Source organism: Diorhabda carinulata, chromosome 11, assembly GCF_026250575.1.
Source record: "Diorhabda carinulata isolate Delta chromosome 11, icDioCari1.1, whole genome shotgun sequence".
Taxonomy (NCBI): Eukaryota; Metazoa; Arthropoda; class Insecta; order Coleoptera; family Chrysomelidae; genus Diorhabda; species Diorhabda carinulata.
The window spans coordinates 10,813,442-10,827,276 of NC_079470.1; the positions used below are offsets into that span (position 1 = coordinate 10,813,442).

The following is a 13,835-nucleotide window of genomic DNA, read 5'->3' on the forward strand; positions in this document are numbered from 1 at the left end:
AGTTGTTTTGGGGAAAAATTTACGAAATATAAAGTACTTTTGAACATAACTAGCTCGATATTGAAAAGAAAAAGGCAAATAAAAGAAGATATGACATTGACGTCAATTTCAAGTTTCAACTGTCAGTTCAAAATTTTTGTTTTTCATCGTCAGTCATCGTTTTCATTCCTTTTATTCAAAATCACTAAAAATATGAATCAAGTTGAAGTTCACGAAACAGTACAGGCAGCTAATATATATTTAACCCGATTAAAATGGCTAAACAGTGAATTAGATTATGCAGTAAAACAAATCTTGAATACTTTCGAAGAAACTGAATCAAATATTCGTTCTACTTTTAGCAAATTTAAAGACGCATTTATCGATTCATTAAATAAAAGAGAAAAATGCCTTCTTGATAAAGCTAAAAAGGTGATTTATTTAAATGACAAAATACGATGTTTGAGTGTTTCTATATGTGAAGTTCGATACTATTTACTAACATTAAACCAATCAGTTTAACTTCGTCTGAAGACGTTAATTCTGTTATCGAAACGTGTTTCTAGCAGAGTAATTGTAATGTTTTTAATTTTTTAGACCAAAATAGAGGCCCTTGCACCTATAAGAGAATGCCGAATTATGATTTTGGATAAAATTGAGTCCACTGTAAAATTGATTAACACAGGATCAGTTTTGATTTCTTCAGAACTTAGAAATGTGGAGATATTTTCCAAACATGCTAGTTTAATAGGAACTCTTCCCGAAGTCCCTGAGCTAAAAGAAGTGCCTTATATAAGCTTCTGCTATGAACCTTCCTTAGAGGTAGAAATAATGGACAAATTGGATAATCTTGGAGATATTTATAAATATCCACCAGTGCAGGTATGTTGTAACTATGTTAACTATAACAAAAATGAATACTTAACAATATTTTCCAGGTAGCTGACTTAATCGAGAAACCAGGGGGTATTCTAGTGGAATGGAAAGTTGTTGTAGATAACGAGGAAAAAGTAACAGATATAGAAGAATTTAGACTTCAAGTTGTTATGGGGGATATACAAAAAGATAAACATCTAGTTAACAATTTTAAAGATATATACAAAGGTTAGTAATTGATATAAAATATATATATATATATATATATATATATATATATATATATATATATATATATATATATATATATATATATATATATATATATATATATATATATATATATATAAATATATATAAAATATAGATTTCACATTTAGGTTTGGATAATCAGTATCTTTTGAAAGATCTCAAAGTAAATGAACCATATTCGTTTAGAGTGTGCTGTAAGTTTGAGGGAACTACCGAATGGTCACCTTGGTCTCTACCTCAAGTTACTATTACAACTCTCAAACATTTCTCTTGGAAATTCAATGGGGACTATGAACATTCAAATGAGTATAAAATAGTTAGACCCAAAACCGGTTCAGCTGATATGTTGTATTCTGATGGTGCTCAATTTGGTGTAGGTCATTCTATAGATTTTATAGTAAGTATGAAGTTATAATTATTTGGTTTTAAAAATTTTCTACAAAGCTTAATTCAGAAATTTCTCTTAATCGAATTAATTGTAAAAACAGGGCAGGTGTAGTCAAATAGGGTTACTTGGCCTCATTATTGACTTTGTGGTTGACCACTTCTAATGCTGTTGAGGTACGTGGTTAATCAAACAAATCACTTGTAATAAAAAAGTCTTTATTGCTTGTTAATAAGAACAATAAAAGAAACATCTTACATAGAACTGTCATGGCTCACTTCGTGCACATGAGCTCTTCCACACATACAAGAGATCATGCGCTCTCGACACAACCATACACATGCGCACCAATATAAATGTTGTACTCTCAACAGAAGCTACATGCTAAAATAAGAAATTCTACTTTTTCTATCAGAAAATGTTTCTCATTCCACATTGGTAAATAACCTGAAAGGAATCACTCCTGAAACAAGAAAAATTAGACCTAAAACTATATTGACAACCCATATTTCTAAAAAAGGGATTGCCTTAGATAAAATATCATTATTCAATATCGTTTCTGAGATATGAAGAGTTATTGCAGACCAAACTCTCTTAAAGATAATGGTCAACGAGACTAATGGTTCCATATATTTTTTATGACATTCAAAAAATACTAGTAGGTACTAGTGATACAAGTGATTGAGAAAGCAAAATGAGTATGTCACGAAAAAACTAAACAGCACCTTAAAAAAACTGAGCAAACTTCAGAAAACTGAATCACATGATAATGAAGCGGGAAATAATAGTATAGAAAAAGATATAACAAAAGGGGAGGAGCTAAGTGTTGTACATAAAGTTTCCTGTGACATGGAAAATTACCTTGTAAGGAATAAAAGAAACAATTAAATTTCCTGGAAATTATATCAATAAACAATCCAAAAAAATAAAGATTTTACAACATATAAATAAAATTCCTCCTAGTAGATTTAGTAGTTCCTTGGATCATATTATATTGGCCAGAAGTATCTTCAGCCCCTCAATTCACCCGCTTCCTATTGAATAATGAAGAAAAAAACAATAACAAAAAAAATATATTTAAAAAAAATCACAAAATACATCCCCTTTTTTCAGCCTGAAGCAGTGCAATTACAAACAAATAACCACAACCCCAGCCCTGCAGAGGAGCAACTCCTATGTCAGGGCCAATTCCAATGAACCTTCTTCTCTATAAAAAAATTTCTTCATCCCTCCCAAAATATATCCAATGAATCACTCTTCAGAAGAAATTAAAGGAAACAGAAATCAACGGAGCTTCCATATACACAACAACAACAGTAAAGTGGTTTAAGTTTTACAAAGGTAAAGAAAATAAAACGAAATTTGATGGGGAGTTTAAGAAGCAAAGGGTTTTGGAAAAAAAAATGAAGGAAGGAAGAAAAATAAAAAAAAGACCAATTATAAAAAACAAAAAAATATAATACAGAGAAAAGTTCAGGAAAGAAAAATCTGATAACGACAAAGAGTTTGATAATGAGAAATGCAAAAAAAAGTGGATTGGAGATGATGTATCAAATGAATGGGATAAAAATATGCCATAGAAAAGGGAGTTGCTAAAGGAAGCATTTACTGTCGGGGAAAAAAGTACACAGCTATGTATGTTTTGGGCAAAATGTAATAAAAAAAAGATGAAATAGAAGTTCCAGTATTATCTTTTAACAGTTTTTTAAAATACAGTTTTTTAAAATTATTGATAAAGGCTTAGTTTTATTGAAAGGAGCCAAATAATTGAAAAATTAATGTCTCCAGAAATTATCAGTTCCATAACCATTTCTTGATGTCCTTTAATGTAATTACACTGGTCAACTATTGGCTATTAATTGACGGTTTTTTTGTCAAAACGTGAAAATTTTCTTTGCAGTTATAATCCAGTGGCATGCTTGAGGATAGATGGAATAGTTTTCTACTTGAAAGTTAAATGTACTTAAAGGGATTGGATCACGTCAAAATAATGTTTTGATTTCTCTAATTTATAATAGGTCACAATGTTGATATTTTCATTAGTTTAAAAACCAATTTTCCTAACCTAACCAATTTAATTAGAAGAGACTTAAAATCAAAATAGCACTTTATTGGCTTCTCAAAAGACATCGGCCTTTGGTAACGTCAGGTGGGGCTCGACGGGCCTATCTGAAGGCATATGTACTCAAAGGCCCCTTGGCCGCCCACAATGAACTATGAAATTCCATTTTTTGAACTCAATTTTTACAGGTGGATAAAATACAGAACAATATTTGCCATTAATAAATTTAAAAATTTTGGGGTCTTAGATATAATGTTTTTAATATTTCCAGTTTTTAGAAAGTGATTCAAATGATGCAGTAGTTGGTCTTATTTGTGAACATTTAGAAGAATTACCTAAACATCCAAAGCAGGCAAAAGATGGTACATTTCTTATGACTAGGCATGGTAAGATCTGGGTTGATGGTGTTGAAAAGTCAACAGTATTACCAGAGTTTCATAGAGGATCAAAAGTAAGAATTTTCATTATTAACAAGGAATTTTGTTTTATTCAAACGGTTCATTTACTATTATGATTTTATATCTAGTTCTTATTTATTTTATTTAACATAAAACATTTGCAGAAGAGAAGATTGTATTTTATCTATATCAATATCAATATCAATAACTCTTTCAAGTTATGCTCCCAATTCCATAATTATTTATCCAGTTCCACTGAGTGGGAAAATTACTTGGAGGGTTTGATCAGTAATATGCTATGGCGTTGTTGTGATGTGATTAGAGCTCAAGTAGGCAACACATGTTCTTTTTTTATTGACTTATCCATTATGAATGTTGGCTATTAACAAGGATATTCTTATCTTGTTTACTGCGTTTCTAAAAAGACCGACAGCTGACACTTCAAAACACTGGCATAGGTTGGGCAACCATGAATGACGTCTTCTCCCTGGTCTCCTCTTACTACCCATTTTGAAAATAATTTTGGATCAATTTCATGCATAAAATATCTTCAATGCTTACATAAAAGTTAATTTCTCTTATTTGTACAATTTAGTCAAGTTGCTATTAACAATATATCCTCAACAATTATTTTAATAATTATTTCCCATGAAGAAAAATATGAAAAGTGATAATTTTATTTTTTGATAAATTTTTTTAGGTAACATTCATGTGTAGCAAGGTTAACGACAATAAAATTAGAATAGACATTGATTCTAAGGACAAAAGGGTTACATATGATTGGTTACTCCCTTGTGATACGAAAATGTACTTTGTAGCACATTTTTCTTCGTCAAAATGGAAAATTATGGTCGAATGATTATATTCAAATGAAAATATAACTATAATGATTACAAATCTGTACAGTATTGAGTAATATCGAAAAGATATAAAAACATTTTTACATAACTCATTAAATATTCATTGTTTTTCTTAAATTGTAGTTTTATTCCTTGCTTCCTTAACCTATATTTTTGGTAGTTATTTTTTCATAAAATTGCATTAGGAAAACATACTAAAAGCAGTAAAGTAATTTAATTTTAACACCCTATATATAAATGTAAATATTGAGGTTATGTTTATGTTGGTAATTATTGAATGGCTACGCTAGAAGATCAGAAAATACCAGATGGATAGAAAGAATTTTCGTCTTTAGTCCCATGGGTAAATGGAAATGAGGAAGACCCAAAAAATCATGGAAATATAGTATTGATGAAGCAATGAAGAAGAGAGATTTTAAAGACGGTGACTGGAAGGACAGAAATAGATGGAGAACAGGAAGACAGGGTTAGTTGTAAAAAACCCTTATATATAATAAATTTCCATTTTTTCAACATTATATCAACTTTATTTAATCAGTCGAATTAGTTGTGTAATTTTCCCGAATATGATGAAGACAAGGATGTTGAAAAAATAATTGCTAGCACTTGTAGGAAATATTTATAAACAATGCATATGAGTTGTCATTGCGTGAAAATTTACGTTGGGTATATTGATTTTACCAAAAAAAGATCAAGTTTGTTAATCTTACGTACAGGTCTTAACTTACTAGTTCTTTAGGATGATAAAAAGCAATTTTTATAATTGCGTTATTACAAGGATCAACAAATATTATACTTAGATTAAATTCTGCCTCTTGGTTAAATATACCGAGGTATAATGAGAATTATACCTCTGTATATTTAAAAATCTCTACATTGCAACTTTTTTCTGTAAACTTTGCAGAACACCAAAAATTTTTAACGCGAGTCGCCACTGTTCATCAAAAACAACAAATAATTTTGTTATCTGCCATTTCAATCAATATTTCATTAATCATCATTTTCTCGGCGATTATAATATTATTAATGTCAAATAACTTTCAGAAAAACAATAATAGAAATAAAAATTACAATTCTATTAATCAGTTTCCAATCAAATCATCATTAGATGACATTGCCAAGGTGAAAGTAATCATAAACCAGTCGTTACTCCGTCTATTATATTCCATTTAATTTTTTGTGGCACATTAAATAAACTTGATTTCCCGTTTTCGATAGGTTAGTAGACATGTTGGCGATAGAAGGGATTCTCCCACTACTGCATTAATAACTAGTATACATACCTGAAAGCTATTAATCAAAGAAAGGCGATAACCCGCCGTCGCGAGTACTTTTTAGATGGGGATTGCACAACAGAATACACTAAGTAAAAAGTCTTCTTCGACACGTATACTGCGATAAAATGTGTAGTAAATTAGGCATAAGCAACTTCAAAAAAAAACTAATTTTCAATTTGAATTTATGAAAGTACTTGGATGTTGATGACTATATTTTAAATTTTTTTTCTAAACAATACCTAACCTTATATTATTTTATATCAATTTGAGTTTGAATTCTCGGTGTACTTATGTACTCAATGAGCAAGTGTCACTTCTATATGTGGTTTTTCTGGGTATCTACAACACACGCAAAATAATACAAGCTGTGTTAGGCAAGGCGTAAATTGGGACACGAGTACAGTGTTGCCACAATTTAAAAACTGAATGTAAAAATTGAACTAGAAAATGTACTAGATTGTACCAACTTCAAACAAATTTAATAAAATTATAGAAAGATGTATAAACATAAGTTTAAATTTAAGTTTAAAATTATTTTAAAGATGAAAAAGTTATATAAAGTTTACCGATAAAATTAGCAATGCAGTACAAAAATCTCACGATCTAAATATAAATCAACTTGGCTCTGTTTTCTAATTATTGTTACAATCTAGTACAATTTCTAGTTTATTTTATTAAACGAAAATATAAAATAACTTTATATTTGTGAACGCAGGGAAAATGTATTAGAAAAAAGAAAAAATGTACTAGCGTATAAAATACACTAAAATTGTACAATTGTACTAGCTCTGGCAACACTGCACGAGTACAAGCTACACGTGCTGCGTCGTGATCCGCATCTTGAGATAAGCATTTTCGAATAGGAAACGGTGGAGTTTGGTCAAAAAACGTCCGACATTTTTGATAAAGTACACAATACAATTGTTGAATTTAAGTTCAATAAGTTCTGAATCAGAATCGGACGATGCTGAGGAGGAATTGTTGTTTTATTCCTTGATCATACGTGTTCCAATTTGGCCCTTGTCTCAGTGTGTACCACAGACAAGATAGCTACGACTAAATAAAGGGAGACTAAAGACCTTAAGACAACGTGCAATGCAATGCAAGACGCAGTTATATACCACGATGAAGCTCCAACGATTGATTCCTACAATTTATACCAATTGACAAGCGAGTTGCTATTCTAGATATAAATCTAGTTAGTTTTGGGTTAACAACGAACCAAATTATAATCAGATTAGTGTATCGTTTGTAGCTTTTCTGGAAATGTAACTTCTACGACTTTTATAGAAGTGTCGGCTCAGGACTATACCTTTTTAGGAAACTTTTCAGGCGTATTTTGAAATTTATCGCATTCTACATATCATCTATCCGTTTAGTTGCATGGCGCCACGAGACTTTTTTCTAAAAAAAATGTTTTTGTTTTCACTTAATTGATTAAAATGCTTAAAACAAATAATCCATCTTCAACTTTTTCGATGCAAATTTTAGACCAAAAGAAAGAGCTCTTTAAATTTAATTGAACTACGAGGCCATTTTTTTTTATTTCTCTTCACATTTGTTGTTAATAAGGCTTTGTTTGTTTATAAATTTAATGTTTCAGAACATATAAAAAATAGTTTTAGGTAACCAACGAGGCCATCCCTGTTTTAGGTATGATTTAGAATGGGTATGTTCAGTTTTAAATTTTACGGCTGTAATCCAATAATATTTTACGATATTATCCAAATATTACATTTAATTTATTCCTTTATTACAAAGTCACTTCAAGGATTCCATATATCGGACTTCGTTAAGAGTTTTGTCAAAAATATTGATTTCCTGAAATACCTGCACCAAAAATGACTTTTCATTGCGTTAAATCTGTTCTCTATTACAATGTTTGTCATCTTTATTAAATTTTAACATTTCTATTGAAATGGGTTGTTGGAGTTGTTGCCACATAACATATTATGAATCACCAAGTATTAAATTACGTCTTTTCAAAAAATGATCTGAACAACTTTAAACATATTTTACACTTTCAGTAACTTAACCAGTTGTTGTTGTTGAGAGATTGTTCAATAAACTAAGGCTTGCTTCAAGTCATCAGTAGTGGACGGAATCTTCTTCAAATAGGACAGGAAGAAATCCTACCATACTTAATTCGCCTAAGACGAAGCAGTCTAAAACTGGGATATATACCAGAGATTTGTAGAAGGACTTAAGGAATCTTCATACCAAAATTAGAAAGGAGGATACCACACTTCTCAAATTTTTTGTCCAATCAACCTCACGAAGTTTTTGATGGAACACAGACTCTGGATTAAGAATATGAATACCAAACAGGCAAATCTACGGAGAGACCGTACTGGTACAATTAACAAACGGAATTTATAATGCTCTGAAGAATGAATAAAACACAGTGGCAGATCCAGGGTCTTGACAAAGAAGGGGTCATTAGTATTAGGACGAGTCCTCCCCCAAAGACATGGCATTTTAAGCATTTTACCCAAAAAATAATTAACTTTCTTGCTGTCTAAGAAAACCACTCAATGACTCTGTTACAGTTGATCTCAATGTCGCAATAGATGTTTAGCAGAGCTAAACCTACGAGACAGTCTTCGGCCATTGATGATCGTAACCACGATTTGACCCTGCGTAGGGTGGAAAAACATCTTTCACTGATTGCTATGCTCAATACCAAGCTGTGGCTGATGTGGCCAATTACCAGGAGCAGACAGTTAATCCCTGGGTAAATTTCGTTGCCACATTCACCTATTATCTCCAAAAAACCTAACTATCCCAACAAATTCTCGTAATTGCCGCTCAATGCTATGGATAGAACGTCTCAATATTCTCAGAGAGGCGGTATATTGGAGTTGGTCGATCTGAGCGCTACTCCCCACAAAGTACAATACAGAGATGACTCAAATTCCGAGCTATTTGAATGACTTGTTACCCCTTATGTGACTGGAAGTATCGAATCAGCAATGCTGTTCCTAAAATCATCTTTTATATGTGTTAGACTCAATGACCGAAAACGGCCAGTGGCCGTTTAAAACAGCCACAACGCGTTCTGTGCGCCTTGCGTTTGCCAGAAGGCGTTGTGGCTGTTCTGATATAGCCAGAACCCGAATGAAATTGTTTTAGACTAAGGATACGTCAGTTCACGTAATATAATGCTGCTAATACTAATACTAATAACATAACCTAACCTAACCTAACCTAACTGCGTCAAACATAGAGTTCAATGCAATTCAAAAGGCCACAGCAATTCCTCATGCAAAAAAATAGGTGGATATGCAGCGAAGATTGATTTTAGTAATATACTTTTTACATTAAAACGACTGTTAATAATTTGTATTAACTATGATTATTAATAAGCAGCATTATATTACGTGAGCTGACGTCTTCTAAATCTTAAATAATTTCATTCGGGTTCTGGTTATATCAGAACAGCCACAACGCGTTCTGGCAAACCCATTTGCACAGAGAACGTTGTGGCTGTTTTAAACGGCCACTGGCTGTTTTCAGAAGCAGATTTTCAGCCACCGTGACATTTTATAGACTTATTTTTTTTCAAAACATCAGTCTTGTAAAAGCGGTAACGTATCGGGGCAAAAAACCACGTCAATATGTATTAATTTTTAATTGATACGATGTATATTCACACTCACAGTTGTACAAATAAATTTTGCTTGTAATTCGTGTATAAAATTTGTCGTTTCAGGGCACATTGGCGAAAATTTTTGGCCCCGATCAGCGAAAAATGAACAACATTCACATTTATCATTAAAAAATCAATCATTTTATGCATTACAGAAAAATAACTATTTTTATTGAAACAAACATGCATAAATTCGATTGAAATGGATTTATTATGGTGCCCGATTATTGTCCTCGTCGTTGAACGAATAGTTTTAGAGCTTGCGAAGGATTTGAAAGCTCCGCGGACGCGCTTTCAGTTTTCAGTCAGTTCAGGAGTTCACTTCAGTTGTAGCTTGTCATTTGAGTGAGGAGGTCGTTTGTCCGCGCTCTTATTTTCACTTTGGGAACACGCGCGAACAGTTACGATTTTATTGGTGAAATTTCTGGTGTTTTTTTTTGTGAGACAGTGAAATTTGTGACGTACGAGAATTTCGTGTATTGTGAATCGTGTTTTTTTTGAGATGGGGCTTAATAATAATACATAAGGTGAGCGGCATAACTTTTCCAACAAAATTCTCCGAAGATCTATCCGTATATTTTAGTACGACATGATATTAATATTAATTTAATTTACAAGATTTTTTTTAAATAATTTTCTTAGTAATAAAAATATTGGAATTTTGTTATAATTATCTTACAATTATTACTGATTTGCGTCTAAGTAATCGATAACTAATTAAACTCAAATGCAAATACCTGCATAAATATTTAAATTATTTAGTAAAAATATGCACAAAAATGCTGAAAATATGCAAAAAATTCTTATACAATAATAATATATAGATTCACTCTAAAATAAACATTTTAATTTATTTACATAGGTAGTAGACTAAGGAAATTTTTTTATATCCGAAATTAAATTATTTACAAGAGGAAAATGCTTCCTAATTTCTTCAGCAAACCTAATCAAAACATGTTACATGTATTAAGTTGTATTGAAAGATTTTCAAAGTTTGCCCAGCCTTTTTCATGTACGGTGGTGCATCTGACAAAATAAGCAAAAAATTATCTCCAGGAACAGCCGTACATCTTTTGTACAAATCTAGCCACTGTCAGTGCATTCTTTAGAAGCAATCGGGTTAAATATTGTCAGAATGTCGTCGCTAAAACACCTATTAATGAATAGAATCGGTGGTCTCCTAATTTTTTGTGTAAAAATGTTTATTCCAAATTTTTTTCAATGACATCCGAATATAAGGAGCTAACATCGTTTCTTCATAATATTGATTCACCTGGTACGAAGAATTTACGCTAATTTTAGAGAAAAGATGTGAAGCTTCGACAGTAGAATATTTGATGTCCAGATTTTATTTAACCCAATTTAGTAATATAAGCAGAAGTTTTCACGTGTTTATTTATTTAAAATTTTCTATTACATGGTATCTGCAATAAAAAAAATAGAAAAGTAACAATATCAATTATTAGATAACAAATAAATTCAAAATTTAAACGAAAGCGTCTCGAGTATCTGATAATTCGAAATCTGTTATATATTTCGAGATTAAAACAATATAGATAGAAAAACAAATCACAGCTGAAACACCCTGTATATTTCTTTGTATTTTCATTGTTTATGCCGCTAGTAAACAATTTTCTAGTTTTAGGAATATTTACAAGTTGGCGTGAACGATAACAAAATTGAAGATAATAAAATTTGTCCCTCTTTTCATAGTTTTTTAGACTAGCTTCTGTTATAATGAAACAACAGTAAATTCCTAACATATTTTCATTTCAAAATCCCTGATGACGTTATTAAATTTTGGTGAAAACGCTCCTCCTGGTCATCACTTATACTTGCCATGGAAAAAACTCAAATTTTAGTACAGAAAATGAATCTCAATGACATATTCACTAATATATATTTTCAAAAATCACTCGCCTTTAAGGCCTATGACTTTTTTTCTGTTTTACTAGTCTTCAACTAATTCAATTCTACTCCCTATGTTGCGATTCTGTAATTTTGGACACAATTCTGTTCCACCTTTGTTATATCTGCCAATACTGCATCGAATCATCATTTTTCTGGCCTCCTTCTTCTTCTTCTACCACTTTCTCCTTCTTCAATTCGCACATTCTTCTACTTTATATTCGTGATTTTTTTCTCTCTGCAACTCTTTCAATTTTAGATTAATAACAGATGAAAACTCAAGCACTTATCTTCCACTTGATTGCCATATTGGCACTTTTGGTATTTACTCCTAACTGTAGAAAATTTTCTAATAAATCGGCGACAACATCTTCATGAGTTTTTTATTTCCGAAAAATGAGAATCTTTTAAAAATTTATTGATCTGTACGCCGACAAATATTTTTTAATAAATTGTGGAAATGTTGTTTGTAAATACGAAAATACATAATCAATTTTATTAAGCGTTTTTATAAAATCACATATTAATGTGTAAAGAGCAAAAAATACCCAAAAATGTTTTTTGGATCTCTCAACGACTTATATGTATTTGACTTTCATTTTATACTACCTGGCCCTACTGTCCCACAAACATAGCAAACGAGAGTATTTTGTAAACTCAATGATTTTGAGATCACTGCATACTTTCCATTGATATTCTTCATACTTCATAATTTTGTTAACGTACACGTCGATTCCTAACTCTTCACAATTTACTGCGTGTCCTATTGGTATAGACAGTTTCTTATTCCGTTGTGCAATAAAATAGCTTTAAAACTTTATTTCAAAGAATCAAAGGTTGATTTCCATTCCGTTTTATCATAATTTTGATTCCTTTTTGAAAAATTCTGAATATTCCTTACTTTCGTTTCTGGACAATGTATAATAACTTTCGTATTTGGTATAAACCAATTCTACTGTTGTCAGTGATATCTAAGAAGCTCTGCTTTAGATTTTGATAATTATAAATCTTTTATTTAATCATATAATTCAGTTTGATAAAATGTGGAGTATTTTAGAGATAAATCATCAGAATCACTAGAAATACATTTGATACAAATCATTTTCATTGTCACCTTCTAATGGAAGATTTTTCGAATGTAAATTTGAGTTGGTAACAGCCGGAAAATCGGTATATACAAAATCTTTTCTTTTATATTATTTCCCAGTGTCTTCTTAAGACAACAATAACAATCGTTTTTATGATTGCTACGAGTATAACCAAATGGAAAGTATATGTTATCTTCGGCTACCATTTTGATAAAGCGATTCCATATCTTTCTCGAAACATATGTTGTATCCACTTTTTGTTGTTGGTCGTAATCGCATTTTTTAAAGAATCTACGTTGAATCTTTGAAAATTTAATTTCATCACAAACATAACAAAAACGATTAGAATATTAATCGCCCTTCCTACTCGACATTTTGATTAAATTTGTAACGATATATTGGATGTTGAGTGAGTGAGGTATTTGCAAAACATTATTTACCTAAGTGAAAAAAATTTATTTTAGGTTGATGAATTTGTAACGTAAATCTTCATCTTTATTAAAACTGCAACTGACAAATAGGAAAAACATCCACAGAATAAAAAAAAATTCTTGACGTATTCCTTTAAATTAGTTGTAACCACAATCACTTTTAACATTGGTCATTAAAAGAATAAACTGTCAATCATGAATGTAAACAGATTCTCTGTAACTAATAATATCGGTGTTGAGCCTTATCTAGGGTTTTTACTGGTTATTTAAAGCCCCGTTGACGTACACAAATTTTCGTTGGTGGTTTGGGACCGCCCGACTGTCGCTTTTTATCGGAACATTCGAAATGGGAATGTAATTCAGAATTTGGGGAGATTTGGAGATTATTTCCAGCGGTATAACAATTTCATTCCCTTTTCATTTTGAAGCCACTATTAGAATTTGTATATGTTGAATGTTGAAGTTGTTCATTTAATTTTCTTAACCTGACAATTTACAAAAGTGTTGCTATATATAAGTTTTGGAGGCTGCGTCTTGATTAAACCTTATCCGGATAGTCTGCGCTAGTAACGGAAGCGGATAGTTTGAGTCCAAACTTATCTTCCTGTGACTACCTCAGATTTGAACCACTGAAAGAAGCTCTTGGAGGTCAAACATTCAATACAGACGA

General features: G+C 31.2%; 3 protein-coding genes across 8 annotated transcripts in view; 2 read left to right on the forward strand and 1 right to left on the reverse strand.

The window, feature by feature from the left end:
• The window catches only part of LOC130899488 (putative helicase mov-10-B.1), a 65,971-nt gene that overhangs the window by 19,374 nt on the left and 32,762 nt on the right, over positions 1-13,835 (reverse strand). The window contains exon 1 of one of the 2 annotated variants that reach the window (XM_057809463.1): positions 6,096-6,204. The exons of the other annotated variant lie outside the window; for it this stretch is intronic. The gene's annotated coding sequence lies outside the window, so the exon portion shown is untranslated. Of the gene's footprint in view, positions 1-6,095; positions 6,205-13,835 lie in introns of those variants that run through there. 2 annotated transcript variants of the gene reach the window in all.
• Positions 92-4,929, forward strand: LOC130899492 (cytokine receptor-like factor 3). The gene is made up of 6 exons (XM_057809478.1): positions 92-411; positions 577-861; positions 918-1,083; positions 1,236-1,504; positions 3,826-4,005; positions 4,653-4,929. Exons 1-6 carry the CDS (start codon positions 193-195, stop codon positions 4,809-4,811), a joined length of 1,278 nt encoding a protein of 425 aa, XP_057665461.1. The 5' UTR covers positions 92-192; the 3' UTR covers positions 4,812-4,929.
• LOC130899487 (protein slit) overlaps positions 10,053-13,835 on the forward strand; it is a 531,917-nt gene continuing 528,134 nt past the window's right edge. For all 5 annotated transcript variants that reach the window (XM_057809455.1, XM_057809457.1, XM_057809456.1 and 2 more), the window contains exon 1: positions 10,053-10,265. The gene's annotated coding sequence lies outside the window, so the exon portion shown is untranslated. The remainder of the gene's footprint in view (positions 10,266-13,835) is intronic.